Consider the following 22,240-nt stretch of genomic DNA (forward strand, 5'->3'; position numbering starts at 1 on the left):
TGAAAAAATTGGTGTTCTTATCACCATGCTTCAGCCAGTTTGCACGTGCCCTTTGCACCCAATAGATTTCTTCTTGTTCGAGCTGGAGCAAAATTTCCTTTTGGTTTGCAATGGATTCATCTGTCATCTCCCCTCGCCTCAAAATCTCCAACTCCCGTTTTAATTTTCTGATCTGGTGAACTGGCTTTTTCAACACCTCCTTACCCCACATATGGAGATTTGAATGCACTTGATTCAACTTTGACATGAGGGGAGAGTTCTGGCCGTGAGCCAGCGCCCGAGCCCAAGCTGTTTAGACTATCTCCTGAACTGTCTCTTCTTTTAACCATCTAGCTTCAAAACTTTTTGGGGTATTTTTTGCTAAGAAATTTTGCATGCCCGCTTGGTTTGTATCCACCATCACGTGTAGGTGGTCAGACTTCAAGGTCTCCCCATTTATCAAACATGCATTAGAAACATAGTGTTCCATTGAGCATTGGTCACGCCTCTATCTAGACGTTCTCTTATCTTTCCTCTTTGCCATGTGAACATGTCTCCCGAGAAACCCATATTTGCTAATTCACAATCATCCAATGCATCATGGAAATCCTGTAATTGTCTCTATGATCTTGCTCTACCTCCTTTCTCATGATGATATAGTATATCATTAAAATCTCCTATTGCTAACCAAGGCAGTGAATTCCCATTTTTCAGGTAGCGCAATGCCTCCCATGTTCGGTATTTGTGTTCCCAACTCGGTTCTCCATAGATCCCCGATAATCTCCACTGCTCTCCCTCTCCCACAATGACATCAATAAAATATTTGGAGACATTCATCTCCTTAATCGCCACCTCCTTTTTCCATAGCAACAACAAGCCCCCACTACGCTCATCACTCTCATGAATGATGAATTGTCAGAGCCCAAACTTCTACTCAAATTTTTTGCCTTTGCCTTCCCCAGATGTGTCTCAGATAGAAAAAGAACATATGGTTTCTCTCACTTCTGGACCTCTAGAAGTGCACGAACTGCTCGGGGGCTAGCAAGCCCCCAACATTTCCAAGCTAATATTTTCGTTGTGCCCGGTCGCCCTCCTCAAAGGAGAGCGCCGATCGATTGTATTGTTTGAGTCATCATTGCCCTCGCCATCCCTTCTTGGCCTCCTCAAAGGAGAGCGCTAATCGAAGAACTCGATTCAATCAAGTTAGTGAGCATAGGTTCTATTCATCCTCCCTCTGGGACCTCTTTATTTTGCCCATTGTCTGCACTAATAGACAAATCTATATTCTCCACCTCTTCATCAAAGCATGACCCCCTTCCTCCACCTCTTCCTCGTCCTCTCCCACGACCTCGACCTTTGCCACTACCATACTCCTTCCTCCCTGCCATCATTGTTGGAAACGGGACTCTCAACCAGTCCCCCATTGGCAACTTGCTTTAGTATGAACTCCATCTCCACATTCAGTCACTTCATGGCCCATGCATCCATAGAAAAAAACAAAATTTTGGGAGCTTCTCATATTGTACCAGGTATTTCATTCTTTCCTTGAGTGTGATAGGCACCACCCGCACCAATGGTTTATTGATATCGAGCCACACCCTAGCACGCAGATAAGGAGTTGAATTAATCTTGCCTTCATTCACCACCACAGTAATGATATCCCCAACCTTCTTCGCTACCTTTTCCGCTAAATCTCTCTTCTTCATCAACCCCCTCTGGAACTCCTTGGATCCTTGTCCACACTGGGATCCTATCCAGCTTATATTCCAAGACATTAGAGAAACCATCATACTCCTCAAGCACTATTGCTGCTCCTCGAAAAAGCCATGGACTTCCCTCTACCACCATCGACCAATCACCAAGGCAGTGAAGCTGGACCAGGAAGATTCAGTTCCACGTTTTGAAGGTTACCTCCTTCGTCGTAGCCCAGCGTTTCTCATCGCACTAAAAAGCGCTGCATGGCTGAAAGGCTTCGACGTGTTAACCCTAAAAAGGGCAAGCTAGTGAACATCCTTCACGAGATCATCAAGTTCGTTTGAGAAATCCAGGTCTTCTTCCTCCTCACCTTGGAGATTCAAACTCTCCAGACGATCCTCCAGCTTTGGCGAGTCACCATCATCCTCCGTCGCCATGCTCTTCCACTTCTCCTTCATTACTTTCTCCACCACGCAACCAGTGCCAGCAGTTCCCAGGCTCTACGAAGGAGGGAACAATTCAGCACAGGGATTGGAAGAAGCGATCACGTAGATCGCTTTTGTTTTGTGGACTCCGACGTCGTCGCCGCCGGAGGAAAAGTAAACCCTATTTTAGGGGTGTCGTAACTCAAAAGAATGTTAATATTTTACTTTATATTTAATACTTCATGTATGTGTTGAAATATTCAATAGGATAAAATGTAAATTTTTAAGGAAGGAACTAAACAAATGGAAACATATCATGGGGAAGTAGTTACCATATGGAACCCGACAGCGGCCATGGCATCCACACTTCCTGTGGTGGCAAAACCGACACATGATTCCTGTGGTGGCAAAACCGACACATGATGATTCAGCCCTTATCAGCCGGAAACGTGGAACATGGCCACGTTCTTCTTTCCCAAGCTATGGAATTTCTTGTTTCAGTTCCACGCTCCTGTTTCCTTTCAGAGGACATGGCTGCTAAGATTTGGCCTCATCAAACTTGCAACGCCGCAGGCATTGCCTAAGATGCCACCAAGATGGTGGTGCGCAGACTCGCTGTGAAGCTATAATGACTTGGGAATTCGGGATGCCACCGACGGTGGCTTCGCCATCGAAGGGAGTGAGGCCGTAGTGGTGAGGTTTTTCCATGTGCACGGCCGATGGTGGCCATGACGGCGCTGTCGTGCCTAGAAGGCACGGAACTCAACAAAAAAACGATGGAAGGTGGAAGAGCAGCATCGTGGTTCTCGTCGTTGCAGTCCTAGAGTTGTTGGCGTGTTGCCACTGAAGTTTTCTTCCTGGCTGGATCCTTTTACTGGAAGAGGTGCATGCTCTTCTTCACCCTCTACTGGTCCTTTTATTTTTTGAAGTTTCTACTGCTCCTACTTGGGTGAGCGCTAGCATTATTTCACTACCAGTGATAAAAGTTCCTGTGCTGCTGCTACCACTAGTTTAGCACCTGTTACTTTTGTAGCTCAAACATTTTTTAAGCAAAAGTCATCAAACAATTATAAACTGAACTTTGTCCGGCCGCAATTGCACACAATTGGGCTAGTTGGACCTCACTGGGCCTCCGTGCTCGATAGCCTTGCCCTTCTTCTCGAATCCACACACACTGACACAAGAGTAGAAATTCACCAAAGCAAACCCGCGAACCGTGGGCATCTCGCTGGGACCTGGGAAATGGGGGTTTCTCGGCTCTCGCCATGGCGGCGGTTGCAGAGCTGAGCCGATTGCGCCGGTCAGTGAGCTCACGTTTTCCTCTTTTGCTCGTCGAATCCATGTATTTCTCGCGACGCTCTTCTCGCCTTCTTCTCCCTGACTCGTGACGGCAGCTGCTGGCTGCGGCTAGGGTTCCTGTTTCGAGTTCCTTAGTTTAGGGTTTGGCGCACGGGATAGAGCGCAAAAGTGTTTGTTGTGTTTGCCTTGATGTGGACGCGACTGGGAAATGTGTAGATACCTAGTAGGGTAAGGCATTTTTTTCTCTCTCTATAGTTTGTATGTGGAATGTTTTGTTTTCGGCTGTGCATTTGAAGGAATGGTTGATTTGTGAAGCTTTGTTTTTATATAAAGAGAAACAGTGGCGCACCCAGATATGGAGCCTGGGCTAGGCTCGAGAACATCTCTATTGCAAAGAGTAGAACAGGGTTGCGAATCTACTGCGGCCTGGTGGCCACTGATTTGTACTAACATGGCCTTTGGTTCATTGGAAATAGAAGTTGGGATAGGAAAATGAGGTGTAGGATAGATTTGAACCCTTGTTTGGATAATGGGATAGACTACAGAAAAAAAAGTGGATGTGGAAAGGGAAAGGAGGCCTTTATCCTAGGGATCCTATTTCCTATCCTGACTGGAGGGGTGGGTTTGGATGGGAAATGCATCTGTGGACTGGTCGGTGGATGCGGGGTCCTGAATCGTCGCTGCGCTGGTGTAATTTGCCGCTGGTGGGGAACAAGAACCACCCCACATCACAGGGAGTCCGTGAGGAGGCTGGCCTTGAGTCACATGGAGCTGGCCAGTGGCCGCCGCTGACTCCACGCGGCACCGAACCAGGAAGCCAAGATCTCTCGCTCACAGAACTTGCCTGATGTGGACGTGGAGGGGCCTAGAAGCTGGGGCTTGATGATGCTCTGCCCAAGGTTCAAAAAACATAATTAAACATTGTTTAATTGTGATTCAGCGCTAAACGCTGGCCCAGCGTTGCATTTAGGCCAATTAAATGCTAGGCGCGCCTTGTCGCTGCGCTTACGTGCGAGGCGCCTAAGAGGCGCGGAAGCGTGGAAAAGCGGCCCTAGACAGCGCTGGCACATGGGCTTTTGCGCGCAAGCGAGTGGGGTTTCACGTGCGGCAGGTGGGAAAGCACCTCGGGCGCGTGCGTGTTTGGAAGAAAGAGCACGTGGGTGGAAAAAGGAGCTCGCAGGGGGAGAGCAAAAACAGAGTAAGCACACAGCAGCCGTCCAGTCGTCCAGACTCTCCAACTCACCTCTCTGTTTCTCTCCTCACCGTGTCCGCATGCTGTGACCTCAAGCGGAGCGGAGGTGGCGTGCCATGGAGCAGAGAGCGGACAGGGATAGGGGTGCGGGAGCAGATGGGGATAGGAGCGGAAGCTGCTGCGTCTGCCCCCCACCCCGACCCCCCGCCCATAACCCATCTTATTTCCTATTCCTTTCCCAGTGCGCATCTGAATGGCACCATGGTGCAAAGACTTTTAAACCCGAACGCTGCACTTGGCTTAGAGCCTCCAATGATAGTTCTTACTATAGGCATAGTTAGAATAGGCCCCAAGGCCTGGTTTTAGCAGTTGCATATTTGATCAGCAGCCTATCCATGCTTCTCTGGCATACTGCCACTACACTGCACTTAAGTTGGACAACTTGTATTATATGCGGCTTGACACCCTTGCACCAGAGCCTAGGGTCGCCAAAGTAGTCACAAGAATTCTGGGTCTACCAGGTTGAGGGACGGGGTCGAGGGACGTGGATCGTCACTCGACAAAAATGTAGTACGAAGGGTTATATGTCTGCAGTACGAGAACTAAATATTTGGTACATGAACCCAAAGCCTATGGGTTGATGACTCCGGTACGAAGCATGGAGTCTTGTATGTATTGCAGTGGTTGACTTGTTGTTTCCGGACACGAGGATCTGTTTTCAATCTCTTGGTTTTGCATTTAACACGTTGATTACAGTCTACATTAGGAAACAAATCATATAGAATTTTTTTGAACCGATTCTGTTTTCATTTTCCTTTTTTGAGACTCTATACATTAGGAAACAAATCCCAGGATTTTTTCAAGGTGGGAATTGTCCCACCACATGCGACACTAATTTTCTCCTCCAAAAACTAAAAGGAAGTGCATAACCTGTACAATCTCATCATGAAACAAATAGAAATTAGAGAAGCATATGCTCAGTCAGCGGGATCTCCTGTCTGCCATTCATGAGAATGAGGTGCGGTAGTTGTCTAGCCGTTGGCGAGCGAGCGACCAGTCACCAGCACCAGCCTGTATGGCGGCACGGCGCCATAGAGCATGGAGCGCCTCTGATTTGGTGCTGCCTCTGTCCTGAATCTTCAGAGATGCCAGCAGCGATGCTGAGAAGTGGCGACAACCTCAAGCCCCATCCGTAAGCCTTTCTTCATCTGCATCTCGCTGCCTAGGATTGGGACTCGTCCCTTCTTTGAACCCTGCTGCAATGGGGCGCGACCCATCCATAAATGGGACGTCGACCCATCTCGTACCTCTACCTCGATTTGGTTCGGCAGACCTGGCACGCGGTTCGCGGCTTTGTCTCCGAACCCTGTGACTATGCCAAAGCGTGGGCACTCCTCTGTATGAAGCAGAGATGCTAATGTGGTAAAAACTTTTTAATGCATGGAGAATATTTTAGTACTTAAGAGAGTTAGAATTTGAAGTAGTCAAACTTTTAGAGCCCCCTGATTCTTCCTTTCTCATTGTTTGGTAGATGTTAGACAATAACCGTGGAAATGAGTTTAAATTAATTGTATTGTACCTTCTGTGCTAGTATGATATTTAATCTGAAAATAATCTCATTCAGTTGTTTATATCTGTATGAGGCACACTTTATTCGTCTTGGGTTCTCATTTGGTAATTTCTGTGCTGTATCTAATAATCTGATAAAGTGATAATCTCTGGGCAGAAACCTTTCCAAGAGGATTTGGTAGCGCTGCTGCATCCACAGGCTAGATTGATTCCTATGGCTTCTGAGGAAACCAAATCAAAGAAGAAGAAAGAGGAGGAATGCATCATAAATGGCCTTCCAAGTCACCTCGTTGAGCGGATCTTTTTGAGGCTTTCAGTGAGCACTTTGCTGAGATGCACTGAAGTCTGCAAGCAGTGGCACAAAGACATCCGAGACCCCCAGTTCATCACAGGACACCTTGAGCATGCTCCCCGTTGTGCCCTCCTATTCTTTCCTCAAGAGTCGGTTCAGGGCAAGACCTACCCTAGTGATGCTATTGTTTTTTATGAAGGCTGGTCACAGTCAGCAGTGGCCGTGCCAGTGATTGGGCCAGATGATTTTCTTTGTGATTCATGAAATGGGCTTCTCTGCTTATACACAAAGGCATCAACAATCAAGATTGCTAACCTTGCAACTGGTGAATGCCTGCATCTTGACAAACCTATTAAAAATTTGAAGGGTGACCACTTCTCTTTCTACCGTTTTGGTTTTCACCCCGTCACAAAAGAGTACAAAGTTACACACTTTCTTGGTGAGCATCAAAACACTTCTCAAGGCACCTTTAATGTCATTCAAGTTTACACGCTTGGGAGTGACAAATGGAAAGATGTTAGAAGTTCTGAAGATCTAAGCTTAAGCTGTGTGAAGAACTCTGGTGTAGTGAATACTGATGGTCTGATGGAGCGATGTTTTGGCTAACTAAAGACGCCAAAGCTAGCTGGAAGCATGTTGTTATATCTTTTGATCTAAGTGAAGAAAGTTTTGCACGGATACAGCTGCCAGATTCTACACTTGGGGGTTATCGTCGGTACTGGATCACAGAGATAAATGGGAAGGTATGTATAGCGACTGACGAAGTCCACCAGCACCGGCCCAGAATCCTTTCTAGTAAGCTGCAGATCTGGACATTGTGTAGCAAACTTGAGTCAAGATGGAGCCAGATGTACAGCCTTCCGCACACAAATAATTACCTTCCAGGTCCACATTTCGTTCACTGGGATAAGATCATGATGCAGTCTATTTTAGGTGATCTATGTTCGTACGAGTTGTTTGGCGAGGCCTGTGAGACTAAGTTAAGCAAAAAGGTGAATCTGCTGAATTTCAGCCCCCACAAACCAGATAACGTGCAATCCTTTATATGTGTGAAGTCACTAGTAAGATTAGATGCATACAAGAAGGTTGGTATTGTGCGTGGATCGAAACAGCAGGGTGGCTGGGGATTGAAGAAATGGGAGGCGTGGGAGCGTGACATTTGCAGTGTAGAGAATATGTGGGAAAAGGTCTATAAGTCGGAGCAGATCGCATTGGTAAGTTGCCTATATTATCATTAGCCTTAACCGGTATGTTTATTATATATTATTTACAGATTGCTAAATTCTCTGTAGGCACTTGCACACCATCTTTCCACGGCAGCGAAGATGGTCTTGCAGCGTGTGCCAGATGAGGTGACTCGGCAGCAAATATCAATGGAAATCGATCAGGCATTGCAGCATCTGCCTGATTGTCGTGATCAGGTAAATCTGTTGCGAAATGAAACTACCACATTTCCCTTTGTCTTTTTCTGTTGAAGAAAATGGTTAATAACCACTGGTAGAGCAAGACCATTATATAACTAACGTGTTTGGGGAGAGTCCAGCATCGAAGGCCTCAGCGGCGGCTTAATTGGGTTGAATGGAAGCGGGATGGTGAGAAGTTAGCAGCTCGTGTGAATAGATTAAATGATATAACCAAGGTATAGTGTGCTTGCATTTACTACCCAGTATTATTTTGGAGTCACTGAGGTATGTCAATTTGACAAAATTAACCTGCCTGTAGGCTATGGGGAAGGTAGCTGATGGCATCCACAGTGCTTTAAGTGATATGCTGTATCATCTACAGGTAATGGTTCATAGGTTCCATGTTCCAAGTTACCAGTCTTTCTGCACGAGCTTGGTTGTTCCTTTTACTCGTTTATATTGTTATCTGATTTTCCATAAGAAAAACAATCATGTCCTGTTAAAACACAAGGAAGATCAATTTCTGTTATCTCCTTTTGTTCAGAAGAACTTCACACATAAATGTGCTTATTTTTCCATGTTAGGACTTAGGGCTACACTTTAATTCAGAGACATGCTTTGGTATATTACTGTAAGTGAAATTGTTATGATATGACTAGTACTCCCTCTGTTCCTCTATATCTGGCGCGGCAAGTCTAATTCCAGAGACCAAGAAACGTATTAACTGCATGCAGCCGCCCCGCCCGGCCACGAAGTCTATCGGTCACCGAAAAGAGTTGGCGCCTCCATATTTTTGTTTCCCTCTGTATTTTCTCAACTGAAAGGAGTTGGCGCTATCGTCTCGCTTGAGCAGTTTAAAACCAAAATGAAATATGTGCCCTTTTCCTCTCCAACTGTTTCTTCCGCCTTTTTCTCTCCAATACAACAAAACGAATTCAGGGCTGACTCATCTAGGATGCCTTCGAGTGATACTGAAACAAAAATTAGGGCAGCATTACCTTGTTCCGCACATGAAGAAGGCAGTGTTGGAGAGATACCAGTGACTTTGCCAAGAAGCAATCGAGTTCCTTGGATAGATGAAGGCATTGTAATCTTTTGTTTCCGTTATTATAGTGCCTATGTTTATTCATTGTAATCGAGTAATGTTGTGTTTTGCATGCAAAATTAATCAGAGAAATGACAATCAAATTTTAATCTTTTTTTTCTCAATCACGCAAAAGGCTTGCGCGTATTTTCATTAAGGAGGAAGCAGTTAAAGTACAAGTGGGCGGTTTGACAAGAGCACGCCCTGTCCCCCCCCCCCCCCTCTTTACAAAGACTTAGGCTATTACTCGCTGTAGGAACCTCCCTAAGTGCTTAGCGCCGGCCGTGATCCAAAGCTCCGCATGATGCTTAATCAGTGCCTTGAGCGCGTCTAGCTGAGTCGTTGCTCCGCGGAAACACCTCGCGTTGCGTTCCTTCCAGAGCTCCCATGCTATTAGTGCAAACATGGTGTCCGCTCCCTTGGCGTAGGCCGTCGGCCATAGCGCCAAGTTCCCCACCACTCGACCATGGTCCCATCTAGCTGTTGCTGTACCTGACCTCCCAGAGCCGCCGCTGCTTTGACCCAAAGCTGTCGCGCGAAGGGACATTGGACAATGATGTGATCAATCGTTTCTGCCTGCTGGTCACACAGGAAGCAGGCGTCATGAGCTTCGAGTCCGTGGCGACGGCGTCTATCCGCTGTCCAGTGGCGTCTGCGCAAGGTCAGCCAGAGGAATAGCTTGACGCGAAGCGGCGCCCACACTTCCCAGACACGCACGCAGCCCGGGACGGGGTGTGAGCCGATGCGCAGCACCTGATATGCCGACCTGACGGAGAAGCTCCCGTCTGGACTCCATCGCCATACCAGGAGGTCCGGGTCATTGTTGAGCTCGACGTCGCGGGTGGCGTGCCAGACCCGCAGATATTCTGCTGCTGCTGGGACCGTGATCCCGCCAGAGATGGTCTGTACCCAGTGGTGTCCGGGCATGGCCTCCGCGACTGTCAGTCGATTGGCGATGCGCTTGGGAACGAAATTCATCAGCGTCGGCGCCATCGCCCTGATAGAGACCCCTCCAATCCAGCTATCTAGCCAGAACAGGGTTCGTTGCCCGTTCCCGACGATCGTCCTTGTGGAGGCCCTGAAGAAGTCTGTCGCCTGTCGCCTCCTTGGATTGCCTCAGTGGCAGCGCTGCCCACGCCCTCTCTGCGTCATTGTGTTGCAGCCAGATCCATTTTGCTTGAAACGCGGTGTTCACGAGCTTCAGGTCCGGAATTCCGAGCCCCCCTAGCTCCTTCGGTCTGGTGCACGTTTTCCAAGCCACCATGCATTTCCCGCGGGCGTCACCGTCCTTGCCACTCCAAAGGAATCGGCGACAAATCCTATCGATCTCCGCTCTGGCCCACGGTGGCAGCCCGTCTGCAAGCATGCAATAGATTGGGACGGCCGATAGTACTGACTTTACGCAAATCAATCGGCCGCTCTTCGCCATGAGCGGCCCGTGGCAAGCAGGCAGCCTGCGCTCGACAGCGTCAACAGTGCGACGGATTTGCTCCTTCGGCAGTTTGGTTGTACTGAGGGGCAACCCCAGGTATCTGATTGGGAAGGCCGCAATCCGGCAGCCGAGGATCTGCTGTAGTTCCGGCAATATTCCTTCGGCACCGAAGATGTTCGTGATGGAGCATTTGGCCATGTTGGTCGCCAAACCTGAGACCTCCTCAAAGATCTGGAGAATCCCTTTGATCGCCGTTGCCTCACTGGCATTCGGGAACGCGAACAGAATGACGTCATCCGCATACAGGCTGCATTGGAATCTGATCCTGCCGTCGGCAAGGTTTCGGAGAACCCCGGCCTCCCGCGCTGCGTTGAATAGCCTGGCGAGCACCTCCATGGCGCAGATGAACAACATTGGGGACAGTGAATTGCCTTGGCGAACCCCTCTGTGATGCCGGATTTTCCTTCCCACTTGTCCGTTCAGCAAGATGCTCGAGGATGCTGTGGATAGCAGCGTTGCTATCCAGCGCCTCCAGCGAACCCCAAACCCCATTGCTTGCAACACGTCAAGGAGGAACGACCAATGCACCGTATCGAACGCCTTTGCGATGTCAAGTTTCAGCAGAATCTTCGGTGTTCTGGTCTTGCGCAGCAGCACCGCAGCGCGTTGGACGTATTTGAAGTTGTCATGGATTGATCGGCCCCGGATAAATGCGTTCTGCTCGTGCGAGATCAGCGATTGCATCCTTGGAGCTAACCTTAACGCTAGGATTTTGGAGATCAGCTTCGCCACGCTGTGGATCATAGTAATAGGCCTGTAGTGTGCCGGCTCGCAGGCGTCCGCCGTCTTCGGCAACAACACGATGAGTGCCCCGTTGAGGCGGCCGAAGGCCCTGCAGTCCCCGAACAACGTGGCGTTGATGGCAGCCAATACATCATGCTTAATGACCGACCAGGAGTGCTTGTAAAACGCGCCCGTGTAGCCATCCGGCCCAGGGGCTCTGTCAGGTGGCAATGCCTTGATTGCATTCCAGACTTCCTCTTCGGACACCACTTGCTCCAGCAAGTCAACACGATGAGTGCCCCGTTGAGGCGGCCGAAGGCCCTGCAGTCCCCGAACAACGTGGCGTTGATGGCAGCCAATACATCATGCTTAATGACCGACCAGGAGTGCTTGTAAAACGCGCCCGTGTAGCGATCCGGCCCAGGGCTCTGTCAGGTGGCAATGCCTTGATTGCATTCCAGACTCACATAGGTGAAAAAGGCAACCGAGCTGTGTCACATGCATGCACTCAACGCTTTGTTGCCGAGAATGCTTCGTAACTCCAGACTCCGTAATTAATTTATCTCAGTGTCCCCAGTCCGCCAGATATTACGGCCAAAATGAAAAATGAGTGTGCACCAGACATACTGGAACCGAGGGAGTACTTGTTTGCCAACTTTTATGTGAGTCACTACTCACTATACTTATGAATTTAACTCATATGACAAAAGAAAACTCATCCAATTTTAATTTCTAAATGGTATTATTCTGTCTCTATAAAAGGAATTGGTCTCTTTACATGTTTGAGTAACATGCCCTGGTATGAATTTCTATTCTTGAACAGATACAAGTTTGACATATTTTGTGCAATAATTGAGAACAAGAATACTTGCTACTTTTTCTGCTATTAAATTTATCTCATTCAAATGAAATTGTGTTGTGAACACATTCAAATGATATTGTTTTATCAAACTCATTCAAATTATTCGTATAAATCTAGCACTGAGATATGTCAATTTGATAAAACTAACCTACTACTAGGAGGCACCGATGGAGGCAGATGATGGCAGACGCGAGTTACGGGATTTGCAGAATCATCTTCGGGTAATGTAGATTCTGAGTTATTCCTCTTTCCGCATTAGATTGATTGTTCCTTTTACTTGTTGCTGTTGTGATATGATTTTCTATAAATAAGGGAATCATTTTCTCTAAAAGCATGAGCAAGATTAGTTTACTAACTCGATTCTTATAGAAGAACATTTGTAAAATGCGCTTATTTTCCAAGTAGGGCATATTTAAATTCAGAGATGTGCTTTTATGTTTTTTCCTCAAATTGTGCACTTTTCTGGTAGTGGAGTAATTTGAAGTTAAGTTCTATGCAAGACATTATAATCTGAAAGTTTAAATGATATTCTTCTGCCTCCACAAAGAAAGGAACTTTATTTACATGTTTGAATAACATGTTCTGGTCTGCATTTATATTCCTGGACTACTGTACAGCTTTGGCATACTTGTCATTCTGCATTAGATTACTAGTTACTTTCAGTGTTGACTGTCTCATTCAAATGAAATTGTCATATTAATATACCTTTAGTAAAGCAAACGGAGAATATGGTCTAAAATAAGGTACCTTGTCCAATATTCACCTTTGATGCTTCTATTTCCCTGGGTAGATTTTGGAACTTGAATATTGGTGAAATACTGGATTGGCAATATCCCCTCTTTTTTTCCCAAATGAAGGACGCTGGATAGCAGTAATGAATGCCATACATTGTTAAGGATGTAGGTGCAAGATGCATTTGTCACACTAGATCTTATCAGAATTCTAACACCAAACTGTTCTTCCATTTGATCCGTGTTCATGTTTTGCAGCTCATATCGAAGGATGCAGCCGAAATTTCAAATGGATCATGACATTCTTGCTATCTTGGTATAATATTTCCTAAGAGTGACTGGGGATGGGTGGTGATTGTGGTGACGTGAAGACTAGAAAACTTCTCGACATTCTTGTTGTCTCCTACTAGCTATTTCGAATTTTCTTTGCTCGATGGATCGCTCAACGCTCAACTGCTGTAAACTATTAAGTTCTTCGGATACACCTTGTAAGCCGATGCTATTGGATTATTTATACCTGCAACATCTTTTGACCTGTGGAATCTGCCCACCTGGATAACTTCCGACTACTCTCCGAAACACCTAACAAAGGAACAAAGGGTGCTGTATGGTTCAGAATTTGAAAAATAAGCGCCAACGTAATCATAAAACACTGGCTCTGTTTGGGTTTCTCTGTAACATAGGTGGAAAACTGGAAGCTGCCTTTGAAAAACTGGAAGATGTCCAGGCAAGAGTTATTGTCAGTTGTCAGCGAGCAACAAAGCAGAGCACAGACAGAAATTAGAGAAGCGCTCCTCACCTTGCACCACACATGGACGGACCCTGTATAGAAGGTAACAAAGCCTGTGTGAGAAGCGCTCTTCACGCGACTGCCTAACGGTGTACTCCTCGGCCCTCGCCGTAATCTCGACGATGACTTGCCTCCCTCGATCTCCTCCGGCAAACAAGCACCGCGGCCTTTTGCTTGGCGGTCCAGACACAATGACACATCCATCGCTGTGCTCTGCACGCGCTCGACCTCTTTGCTGGGCCGCAAGCCCATGACTACAGTGTGGAGTGGAGGAAGTAGCTGCTGCTCTCCGTGGGCTTTTTTTTTTGACAAGTACTCTCTGTGGGCTTTGATGGACCATATTTATCGAGTGCTAAAAAAAGTACAATGAGCCACTGCGGTCACCAGTTCGCTCCGCCGTGGCGGAGACAAGGAATCCATGGCGGCGGCGGGGTTCACCTCCATAGCGTAGTGCACGTAAGTTCCCTCCATTTGCTGGTCCTCTCCAGGCCTGGTTGTCCATCGCCCGTCGGGATGTCTTTCTTGTTTTTCGCCTTCCACTATTGTTCTGTATTTCTGTGGGGCTAGGGTTTGGTTGGCTTCAGGTTAGTCGAGGCGCGCGATGGGGAATGCCGAATGCTCGCACATTTGGTTTTGGTAGGGCACACAAAAAGGGGCTTTTGGTTGAAATGTTTTGGCACATGACGGAGAGAACTGGAGGGGCGCTGAATCTATGAGGGAAAATAGGGGAATGAAGTGAGAATAGAAATTCTGGTTGTGCAACGGGGCTTTATTGTGGCTAGCACTTTTACTTCAAATTTCTATAGTCATAATTTCTTAAACGACCCTTTTTGTCATAGTTTGGACAGTGAGATAAATATTCAGACCAGAGTAATTTCTTCTGAGTTTTGTTCTTTATAGTCCTTGATAAAAGGACCATGTATGATGTATGTATGGTAGAAAAAAAAAACTTCAGTTTCATTAGTGGATTCTTTGAGCAATGAAGTTAAACCCTTTCATAGGTTTCGTGTTATTTTCTCTTGAACAAACAATGGAAGTGTCTGTAACTATGATATAAAGTGTTGTTATCTAATTCAATCTTCCATGCAGCACACATCTGGCCAAATCTTTGCATGCATTTTGCAGGAGTGGTTTTGGTGCTTTGCGAAAGGATCTGTGCATTAAAAGAACCCTTTTTTTTCACGAACACAAGCTGGATTGTGGTTAGTATGGCCCCTAAGAGAAGCACTAGAAGGCGGGCAATACAGGAAAAATGCATCATGAACTCCCTCCCGAGAGAGCTCATTGAGCAGGTGTTTTTGAGGCTCCCAGCTAGCTTTTTGCTGCGGTGCATTGGTGTCTGCAAGATATGGCGCATCATCATCCGAGATTCGCAGTTTGCCATGGCACATCTTGAGCATGTACCACCCTGTACACTCCTGTTCTCCCCAAGTGAGTCGATTTTAGGCACGCTGCGCCCCAGTGATTCTGTTATCTTTGACGAAGCCTGGTCACCATCAACATGGGCGGCACCAGTGATTGGGCCAGATGATCTCCTCTGCGGTACATGCAATGGGCTCCTTTGCTTACACACACCTACATCAACTCTCAAGATAGCCAACCTAGCAACTGGTGAATGTCTGCATCTAAAGAAGCCTACAAAAAGCTTAAAGGATGACCACTTTTCGTTCTACAGATTTGGATTTCACCCAGTCACTAAAGAATACAAGGTTATACATTTTTGTCAGGAAATTGGTCCATTTACTGAAGACAGATTTAATGTCATTCAAGTTTACACACTTGGTGATGAGAAATGGAAAGATATCGTAACTCCAGAAGCTCTAAGTTTGAACTGTGTGAAAAAATCCGGAGTAGTTATTGTTGATGGTACAATGTATTGGCTTATTGAAGATGGTGGATCTAATTGGAAGCATGCACTTATGTCCTTTGATCTTGGGGAAGGAAGTTTTGCACAGATACAGCTGCCAGCAGTTGAGCTTGAAGATTGGGCATTTGGTGATGGCCGTAAATACTGGGTCATAGAGATCAACGGAAGGTATGTGTATCAACTGCTCACAGTATGGATGGAATGCTTATTTGTAAGCTGCAGATCTGGGCACTTAATGGAGCTGGGGATCAAAGGTGGAGCCATATGTACAGTATTCAACTTTCATCAACTTTTGCCCGAAGACTACATTTTGTTAATGGAGATAAGTTATTGATTCAACATCGTGATAATAACTTGTATTCTTATGAATTGCTTGGGATGAACTTCAAGATTGAATTTAGCAAGATGGTTAAGCTGTTAGGTTTGAGACCCTGGGGAGACGATGACTTGCAATTATATACCTGTGTGAAATCACTTGTGCGTTTAGATTTATATGCAAATGCTGCTGTTGTGCGTCACCCAAAGATGCAGGGGCGATGGAAACTGAAAAAATGGAAGGCATGGCAGTATAAGGATTTCAAACTAGAGGAAATGTTGAGAAATCTTTATCAAATAGAGCTTGATATGCTGGTATATTTGCTAATACCTGTTATACTTGACAATACCTGTTATGATTGAATGTGTTACAAGTTACTAATTGCTATATTTTAGGAACTTACACAACGTGCGCGCATAAGAGTCATGGAGATTGCACAACATTTGCCGGATGAGTTGATTCAGCAGCGTGTAAGCATGGAAATTGATGGGATCTTGCAGCATCTGCCAGGTTGTCCGGTAATGGTTTGAAACAAAGATGAAAATTATCTCATTTTATTATTTTGTCATTAATGATTTCTATTGATTTAGAGACTGAGGACATGAATAGGTTTTAACAATTGTCTTGCCTGAGTGTCCAGCATCCGACTCCTGTACGGCGGCTTAATTGGGTGGGAAGGATGGAGAACATGAAGAAGTTAAGGGTGTATGCAGATGGAGTAAATGGTAGAATCAAGGTGTTGTGCACTGGCATGTTGTATCGAATATAATTAACACATTTTAATTATGCCAAATTGACAAAGCTAACGACCCTATAGGTCTTTGAGCAAGCAGAGAAAGACATAATGAGCATGCTGAGAAGAGAAGCTTGGGGTATCTGATGCTTTTTGTCAGGTAATAAAGGTTTATGTATTTTTATGTTATCTTCTCTGTAGTACCTTGCTTTTTCTTGTTACTCATTTCTGCCATGATGTCATTTGCCATAGGCAAGATACTTATTCTGTCAAAACACAGGCAGATATTTTTGTTATCTCCTCTCATGGCAGCAATGAGTTAAAATGTGCCCCCTCCCTTAATGATTATAGTTTGTTCTAATGTCTTTGCTGTGTAGTTCTGCTAAATTGTAATCATTCTAGTTTCTGTTTATAGAACTCTCTATTTAATGATTCATATGTTATGGATGGTAACCAATTTCTAAGAAAATGCACTAGAAATTTCTGAACTTAACTTTCTTCTGTGCACATATTTTGGTCTTAACTATTGTTCTTCAGTTTGCATAAAAGAAAGTCTTCTTTTCTTCTCATGTTTGAATAACCTGTTTTTATCTGCATCTATATTCTATATTCATATACATTGAATCATTGAGCATACTTTGTGCATATAAGACAGTTACTGTCTGAGGTCATTTAAATGAATGTACAGCATGGTAAGTAATAGCATGCTAATTCAAATTTGTATAAGAGAAGAATATGCTTCCTCAAAATATATCTACACCTAAAGTTTGAAGAGGTTGTGCATTGGTGTTATATGCCCTTTGTTATTAAAAAAGAGGATAGAAACAAGAAATGTAACATATTTTGAGGATATAGCTGCAAGATGCATGATGGCACAATAGTTATTCTTGTTTTTTAGCTATATCTTCCTTGACATAGGAACACAAAATAACTTATTGATTTGGTATTATATCCTGCAACTGCACAATCGTGGTGATGGATGATGAAGGGGAAGATTGGACAGCTGCTTGAAATTCTATCCTTTTGCGTCTTTTGTGTTACTGTTGCTACATTTTCTTTTCTTCAGGGATTACTTAGCTCTTACTTGTGTGGATTGTAAACTAATGATCCCATGGCTTCCTTATGTTTTTAACCACTTTAATGTAGATATTCATCAAATAGTTCTTTAGAGCTTTCTGCTATGATCATTCTTTTCATGCTAAGATCCAAAACAGAAAAAAAAAATCTTTTTCTGCTCCAAGTGGGCCTCAATGTTCATATTTTGTTTTAATTTGTGATGCCTTTGAATGTGTTATCTACATATTCTCAAGGGGATCAAATCCTACAAGGATTAACCACAAGGTTCTTCACACTAATGGATAAGCCACGAACTAACAGCAGCGGAAACGCCTCTAATCCAAGAACTTTCGCTCATGTGCTCATTATGTGCTTGTTGCTTACAGTATTATGCGCACTTGTGCAAACCTCTTAAATTCAGTGAAAGGTTATTTTTATTTTTGCATAGATCTATTCATAAGGTTTACTAGTTTACTGCAGTAACAAAGGTTTGAACCTAGTAATACCCGGAATTGGGAGTGTACCGCTCACCTTTTTGTGTGTGTGTGTGTGTGCAGAAATAGAGCATTCTGCGCAAGGTGGAAAACCAGGACTGCTAGATGGAGGTGATGGAGAAGTTAAGCAACGGTTATCATTGCTGCCATCGGTTAGGTGAAGAACTGGACGTTGTTTTGCTTAGCTTGTAATGACATTTGCTTGTCGTGAGGCTGCTTAGAGGGAGCGTTAGAGGGAGAACCTTTTCCGTTAGCCTAAGAGTTCTGTTTGAGGTAATCTCTGGTCTAGTTTACCTTTGTAAAGCTGGTATCCTTACCAAATTGCAAATGTCTGAGCTGAGCATGGAAGCCAATGAGTTCTTGCATCTTCTGCCAGATGAGGTGGTTTGTCAGCGTATAATCATGAAAACCCTAGCCTTTGGGACTTTGGTTGGCTATAGAGTGCTAGTAACTTGACATGGAACCATGGAAGTTCAAACAACAAACTAAAGAAGAACGCATAAACCTGAACTGCTTTTCCAGTTCTGATTTCCACGTTTTAGTTTCCTACCTTTTCCATATATATTGTTGGCGGTGAACAATGATTATCTGGTACAACAAATAGAGTTTCAACAATACAAACGGTATGTCTTTCTTTCTTTTTTTAAAAAAGCTATGTCAGTGTGGGGAACTGGGAAGCTAAAATCGTGTAAAACAGTTTGTGGGCAACAACAACAAACTGTTGTTGCCAGCAGTCACCATTGTTTGTGTTTCCTTTCATAATCAATCTCTTTATTTTCCTTTCCCTTCGGATACCTTCATCACTACTACGACATACTATGTATGCTGCTCTGTTTGCTGCAAATTAGAGTTCCATGTTTGGCACGCCTTGCAGCAGCTAGAGCCGGCTTTACGGCCTAATGCCGGAGATGCCAGTGATCTCCCTCGCAGCAATGAGGGTGTTGACATGGTAGCTGCCCTCGTACGAGTACACCGACTCCATGTCGCAGAACGCCTGCATACATTGCATATGTCCGGCACATGCATACAACAACAGAACGGATCAGATCCAACAAGAAACTACTGTAGAAGACTGCGTTAACTTCATCAGCTAGGGAACATGGAAGGAAAGATGCTACACGATGGTGACCAACCTTGCCAACATGGAAATTGGTGACGATGCCATTGCCGCCGAGGAGCTCCCTGCCGAGCGCCGCCGTCTCCCGCGCCTGTTTTGTGATCCAGGTCTGCACAATCGACCGAGAGGTGCCGGCCTGAGGTCATCTTGCCGTTGTCGTGCAGCTTGCAGAGTCGCCAGCCGAGCACCGACATCACTTGGATGTTCCCCAGCATCCTGATGAGCTTCTCCTGGTTCAGCTGGAACGCGGCTAACGGCGCACCGAATTGTTTCCTCTCTAGCAGGTACCTGATCGATCCAATGTGGTTAGGAATTTTGTAAGATTTATAGGAACCCAATCCTTTGCTCCAAAGGGGTTCATAGGGAGTTTTCCAATAGGATTGGTCCTCTACAATTCCTCCAATTTTCCTTTGTTTCAAGGGAGGAATAGTAGGACTCTTTTGGAACACAGGATATCCAAAACATAGGAATAGGAAAAAAAATATAGGATTCAAGTTGCATGTCACTTACAATCCTACGCGAATTGAAAACACAGAAAACTTAATGGCACATTTGAATACAAGAGAAACATATGAATTAGAAGAGAGAGAGAGAGAGAGAGAGAGACAATTTTCAACGGGCACCGCCTGCCTGAATCTTTCTGTGTCAGAGTTCCTGAAAATATGTATCCCGTCCTCTTACATTCAGGCCTTGTTTAGTTTAAAAAAATTTTGTAAAAAAATTTTAAATTTTCCGTCGCATCGAATCTTGCGGCGCATGCATGAAGCACTAAATATAGATAAAAATAATAACTAATTATACAGTTTGTCTGTAATCTTTTCAGTCTAGTTAGTCCATGATTAGACATGCATGAAGCACTAAATATAGATAAAAATAATAACTAATTATACAGTTTGTATGAAATTTAAAAGACAAATCTTTTGAGCATAATTAGTCTTTAATTAGATAATATTTATTAAATACAAACGAAAATGTTACAATGTCTATTTTGCAAAAAAATTTAGAACTCAACCAGGCCCAGAACCCAACAGGAGACAAAAATTGGGTTTGTTGATAAACAGACTCGAAATACAAATGTGCTGGACCCGTCTTTATTGCCGTTGTCTCATGCTATCCGTTTCAGCTCCTGCGTTGCTTGCAGACGCTGGGGTTTCAGGCTGCTGCCGCCAGATGGCCGAAAGCCGCCGGATTTCGCAGAAAACTGGGCGAGTCCCGGCGCACGGCGGCATGCATGGCGCGTTCTTCATTCCAAGAAATCGCTGCGGACGCAGGAAACCGAGACGTGCAGGTCGGCAGGTGTCATCGATGAGATGATAGGCATGGTGGTTGCGTGATGCAGCGGTGGACGGCAGACGACGCAGACTTTTGTGCTGTGCTCCTTCCTGTGTTTTCTGTGAGGTTGCAGAATGCAGACACAATCAGCGACCGGGAATGGATAGACTCTCATGCTCGTCAGTTTGGTAGGGTTGTCTGCCCATGGGTGAAGTTGGGTAGAGATTTATGGGATCATATTTCTTTTATTAGTATATATATATATATATATATAGGATGTATAGCTTATTGCATAATGAGTTAATGACCTAGATCCATCCCTACCTGTCTTTGACGTACTTTTGGGTTGTCTAACCTTAGTCTAAATCAAATCAAATAAATTTATTTTTTTAAAAGTTATAAAGAAAATAAGAAAACTACAAACAAACTTCTGGCCACAAATCAATTGATAATAAATGTTAGGTACAATAAAAAATAATCATGTATGTCATTTAGTTGGAGCTTAAGGTAGGTTAAGAATTGTGAAGACGTGTCACATGCACGCGCAAGTCATGAGGTGCATAGGTTCAAGTGCAGCCAGTCATGCCACGACATGAGTGGTGCGGTGCTAAAGTTTTTGTAGCTCCAAACTATATCAATGCCATTGGATGAGGATACAATATATCTCTATTGGGCACTGGCTGCTGCTACGTGGTCAATGGTCGGTGGAAGAGAGAGGGAGACCAATGTTGTCATCCATCAAAGTGAGAAGGGAGAGGGAGGGAAGGAAGGAAGATGGGCCAATTGTCGGTAGAGGAGGGGTGGAAGTTAGGGATGATTGACCAACACTGGCCTCGGGCCTCATACTCCCTCTGTCCCATAATAAATAAGGTTCTATAATTTTTTAGACAGATTAAGGACACCAAAAAAAGACGCATGTACTCTCATCTAAAGAATATCTCTTGGATTTGACAATATCATTTACATGCACCACGATTACCTTGTACATTAGGAGATAGTGTTTCATGTTCATAGAATGATATTTTTTGTGGGATAAATTTAAATCTTAGAAAGTTATTTACTTTGGTGCCGAGGGAGTAGGCTCGAAACATTAGGGCAAGATCCCGCTAAATAGTATCTTTGTTTCTTCTAAATTTCAAACACTATGATATACATGTGCATCTCTTTTGTTCCTTTAAAATGGATTAGGGGGGGGGGGCATGGGTTTCTGAACCAATTCAATCCAGTTGGTAGTTCAAAGCTAGAAACTAAAATATATTGACCATGGTAAATTTATTATACCCAATCATGATTGAAAAATGAAAATGATAAAAAAATGATTTTGGAATGCATTATGTGGATATGCACGAATTCATCCAAAGGTTGGTGTATCATAAAGTTAGTATTGTTGGCCCCAAACAGCCCCATACGGCCATACATGCACGCTTCACATCTAGTCAAGATTGCATCATTTAACCTTTGAACATGTATGCAAATATATTTTTGTTGTGTTTTTTTTTCTTATTCCTTCATGTGGATCTTCCACATCTTCTCTCCGTGGTAAGCAAATCAAAAGAAATATTATCAAGATAATGCCTATCCTAAACTCTTGTGAGCACTACCAACCTTGGGGCCCCTTTTGCAATCTTTTGCCCATATAGAATAACGAATGTAAAGCAGGTACGCGTGTACTATTTTAGAGCAAAACCCTGAAATCAAGGATTGCAATTTCAGCTCCAACCACTAGGCATTGTGCTTAGGAGACATTGATGTGACCAAAGAAAGCGAAAGAATTCCTGTTTGAAAGGCAATAATTCACATCAAACAGCAAATTCTTGGAAGAATTGGTAAAATCCCTACTATCCAAACA

At 44.6% G+C, this 22,240-nt stretch overlaps 1 protein-coding gene and 2 pseudogenes across 3 annotated transcripts; 2 read left to right on the forward strand and 1 right to left on the reverse strand.

Annotated features, from left to right (window-relative positions):
• On the forward strand, positions 5,610-13,274 carry LOC8055828 (annotated as a pseudogene).
• LOC8055829 (F-box protein At3g07870) lies at positions 13,884-18,523 on the forward strand. 3 transcript variants are annotated; one of them, XM_002460363.2, is made up of 6 exons: positions 13,884-13,992; positions 14,626-16,033; positions 16,115-16,237; positions 16,360-16,455; positions 16,537-16,612; positions 18,066-18,523. In XM_002460363.2, exon 2 carries the CDS (start codon positions 14,649-14,651, stop codon positions 15,735-15,737), a length of 1,089 nt encoding a protein of 362 aa, XP_002460408.1. In that variant the 5' UTR covers positions 13,884-13,992; positions 14,626-14,648; the 3' UTR covers positions 15,738-16,033; positions 16,115-16,237; positions 16,360-16,455; positions 16,537-16,612; positions 18,066-18,523. The 3 variants fall into 3 exon arrangements, with proteins under 3 accessions (XP_002460408.1, XP_021310387.1, XP_021310388.1); XM_021454712.1 differs by having other exon boundaries at positions 16,115-16,229; XM_021454713.1 differs by having other exon boundaries at positions 14,662-16,033.
• LOC8055830 lies at positions 18,880-19,662 on the reverse strand (annotated as a pseudogene).

This window comes from Sorghum bicolor, chromosome 2, assembly GCF_000003195.3.
Source record: "Sorghum bicolor cultivar BTx623 chromosome 2, Sorghum_bicolor_NCBIv3, whole genome shotgun sequence".
Lineage (NCBI taxonomy): Eukaryota > Viridiplantae > Streptophyta > Magnoliopsida > Poales > Poaceae > Sorghum > Sorghum bicolor.